At 48.1% G+C, this 3838-nt stretch overlaps 1 protein-coding gene across 1 annotated transcript in view; it reads right to left on the bottom strand.

Annotated features, from left to right (window-relative positions):
- The window catches only part of Slc13a3 (solute carrier family 13 member 3), a 62322-nt gene that overhangs the window by 22309 nt on the left and 36175 nt on the right, over positions 1-3838 (bottom strand). The window contains exon 5 of the mRNA XM_005362881.3: positions 2115-2294. Within this exon, the coding sequence (XP_005362938.1) occupies positions 2115-2294 (180 nt within the window). The remainder of the gene's footprint in view (positions 1-2114; positions 2295-3838) is intronic.

The following is a 3838-nucleotide window of genomic DNA, read 5'->3' as shown; positions in this document are numbered from 1 at the left end:
AATAATATATGTGTGTGTGTGTGTATATATATATATATATATTTGTAACATTTTAAGATAAAAATCAGGCTATAAAAGTGCACAAACAGTATGATAAAAACAGCATTAAATGGCGACCTATGGATATACTCAGAAAAGACTAGAAGGAAGTCTGCTGTCAGTGGGACTGAAGGTATTTTAAGTTTTAAATTTTTCTGTATTTTCTGGAAGTTTATAGTGCGCATGTTTCATTTTGTCACCAGAATAAACCCATAAAATGTGCTTGTGCAAAGAACAGCTAGCTCACCATAGCCATTCCAGTCTCCCAGGTTCCCGTGGGGCTCAGTGAGCCTGAGAGACTCCCCTGTCTCGGCCTCCCAGTGCCAGGATTACAGGTGTGCACCACATCTGGAATTTTACCTGATGCTGAGGATCTAACTTGGGTCCTCATGCTGAGCCAACCCCGGCGACCTTTTACAAAGCCCTCTATGTCCCTTCTCCTTCCTGAAGGTCCACGTATTTTACTAAAGTCAGCATAACTGATGGTTCAACATGATGAAGCCCCAGTGCTTCCTCCCTGCTCTCTTTTTTCAGACTGGAGCCCAGACCTGCTCATGTGTCACAGAAGAAAGACCTAGATACCACCCATCCCCTTCTTATTCCTCGCTGCCCAATTCAGGCCCTGACTGCAACCCAGAGCCCATGATTACCTGTCTGTCTCTAAAGAGGGGCTCCATAGACCCACCCCCAATACCAAACACCCAATGGGAAAGCAAGAACCAAGAACCGGAAGGCTAAGCCCAGATTACTCTAGACCCAAAGCAGGACCACCAGGGAGATGGAAGGATGCCTAGAGTTGGTGCACATCAGTGGACTAAAGGCACATGCTCGGAATCCTGGGGTCTGAAAATCACTGAGAACCTTGAAACAGCTTTACAAACCAGAGCCTAGGCTAACAGAGTGAAGCCAAGCTCTGTGGAGCCCTTCTCTCCTGTTCTCAGGTGTGGGACCAGCCACCAGTCAGTGTTTAGAGACCCCATCTGCTGGTAGAGGGACTCCCCAACAAGGACCGGCTCAGAGCTGGAAGCCTCCTCCCGGCTCACTCTTGCCATGGGCCAACGCCTCCAGCTGGGACCTGATTTTACGTCCTGTCGCTCCCGCTCTGGTCTCTCAGGGTCTCTGTCTTCTTGAGAAGATGAACACTGGGATTTGTGTGCTATGCTTGTGACCCCCTCCCCTCCCCCATTCTTTTCAAAAATCGTTTGCTTGTTTGTTTTTGAGACTACGTCTTGCTAGTGTTTAACTTGTGAACTACGGCAATCCTCCTGCCTCAGCCTCACAGGGCAACCCCAACTGCTCTCCCTGGTCTTGCTGGTTCCTGAGACTCCCAAGAGCACTCACACCCCAGAGCCTCTGCTCTTTCGTCCTCCAGAGCCCTCATACTCTCACTCTGGGGCTCTTTTCTGATGTTGTCTCAGCAAACAGATGTCCCTGAAGGACAGGGACTTGTCACTCCCGTACTCCCACCGACTCCATTTTATTTCTACGCTATGCATAGCATACAACAATTTGCTTTTTGTGCTTTGTGTTTTTGTGACAGGCTCTCAAGTAGCCCGGACTGACCTCAAACTCTATGAGGATGACCTTCAGTCTCTGACCCTCTTATCTCTAACTCCTGATGATTAGGATAGAAGACAAGCCGTGCCACCCAGCATTCCTTTCCTCTGCCCATTGCCTGTCTTTTTCCCACAATACAGTCACTTGATCATCCTTGGCGGGGAAATCAGTAAGGGGAGGAAGAGAAGAATGGACCCTTGGCCCACAGGGGACACTGTATCTAACTGTGTGTGTGTGTGTGTGTGTGTGTATGCATATGTGTGCTTGTGGAGGCTGATGTCAATGCTGAGTGTCCTGATCAACCACTTTCCACCTTCTTTTTGAGGTAGGAGCTCTCAATGAGCCTGGAGCTCACTGACTCAACTACACCTGTCTGCCTCCACCTCCCCAGAGCTCAATTAAAGGCATGTTCCACCACACCTCGCTTTTAAGTGGGTTCTGGGGATCCAAACTCAGGAACTCACGCTTGTGCAGCCAACACTTTGCCCGCTGAGCCATCTCCCCAGCCCAGCACTTACCTCTTCAGCTGGCCAAGCAGGATGAGGTTGGGGGCCGTGCCTGTGAGCGTGGCAGTGCCCCCGATACTGGCTGAGTAGGGGATGGAGATGAGGAAACCCTTCCAGATGTTTCTGCGGTATTCCTCCTCCTTGGAGTCATCGGGCAGTTCCGGTGGGGTCTCTGCCTCCACAGGGTGGCCTCTGCGGGAATGGACACAGAGAGAGGCAATTCAGAGCAGTCAGAAGCTCTGGCCCCAGAGGAAGCCAGCCACCCGACGCTCTGCTTTCTGCTTCAGGATTCTTTCTAAAGTTGGAACCACCATGGACCCTGCAAACCTTCAGCTCCGATACTCTGCCCAAGGAATTTACCCCAAGGAAACAATGAGTTCAGCTACTGAGTTGGTAGCAGGGTGAACTACAACATTAAATACCATTTTACCCAAAAGCAACTAAGTGTCTATCCAAGGGAAATCAGCTACATGCTGAGTCTCTTTCTGAATGGGGACACCTACACGGCTGTTAAAATGTGTCATTTCAGGGCCAGTGAGATGACTCAGCAGGTAAAAAGACCCCTGGAATTTACATGGAGAAAGGAGGGAACTGACTCCTGCAAGGTGTGCTCTGGCCTCCACACACGTGAGTGGCATGCACACTTGTGCATACATGGACACAAACTCAGACAAAATTAAAATTTAAGAATGTGATTAAATGGGTGACTTGAGAGGCATCTGGTAAGAGAAGAGTCTGGATCAGGAATCACACGGGCAGTAGCTGACATCACCGCCCAGGCTTTCGTTGTAACTCATGTAATACTGTGTCTCGTGGATACGCAGTATTCTAGTCTCCAGTGGAGTACACAGTCTGCTTTCATTTCCTTCCTCGGGAATGGAATTACGGTGTTCCCCCACTTTTATTTCTTCCTTGAATTTTCTGTGTTGTTTTCCTTGTACACTTTTGGGAAAGAATGAAACAAAGTTACTAATTGTTTCTTTGAGAGACTGAGGAAAACAGAGGTGACAGATTTGTGATTCCAGGGCTCTGAAAGCTGAGGTTGGAGGATCCTGAGTTTGAGGTCCTCTGGCCACACAGTGAGAAGACCCATCTCAAAATTAGAGACCTGGATTTTCCTGGACTGGTTCACCAGTTAGCCCTAGGGGTTTTCTTGTCTCCACTCCCCAGTTCTGGGGTGATAGGTGTGCACTGTGATATCTGACTTTTGTTTACTTGGATTCTGGGCCTTTAAACTCAGATCCTTAGGCTTGTGTGAGAAGCACTTTACAGACCCAGCTACCCCCCACCCCTTAGGGGCTGCTACAGAGTGCTTATACGTGGCTAGAACTAGGAATTGCACATAAAGGGTCTGAGGTGGGGAGTACACTGACCATCTTGAACTAAAGCAATCAGTTCACCACAAACACGTGTCTCAAGACATCTTGCTGTTTTCAGTTATTCCTCAATAAGTCAGGAAAAGAAAAAAGATTTTAAAACTAAATTGTATGGTTCAACAGGCTTGTCTGACATGCACAAAGCCCTGGGCTTGAATCTCAAACACTAGCGTGAAAGACAGGTAATTGCCCCTATGAAACCAAGCCGTTTCCAAAACATATTTGAAATTGTATTTTCAAAAGTAAAATTGATTGATTGCAAGAGGATCTGAGTTTGATCCCTGGAACCCACATGGTAGAAAGAGAGAACCAGCTCCTGAAAGTTGACCTCTGCCCTCCACACGTGTGCTGTGACTATGA

Source organism: Microtus ochrogaster, linkage group LG8 (genome assembly GCF_000317375.1).
Source record: "Microtus ochrogaster isolate Prairie Vole_2 linkage group LG8, MicOch1.0, whole genome shotgun sequence".
NCBI classification, from domain to species: domain Eukaryota; kingdom Metazoa; phylum Chordata; class Mammalia; order Rodentia; family Cricetidae; genus Microtus; species Microtus ochrogaster.
Note: the sequence above shows the minus strand (reverse complement) of the source record. Positions and strands in the feature narration are given on the sequence as shown.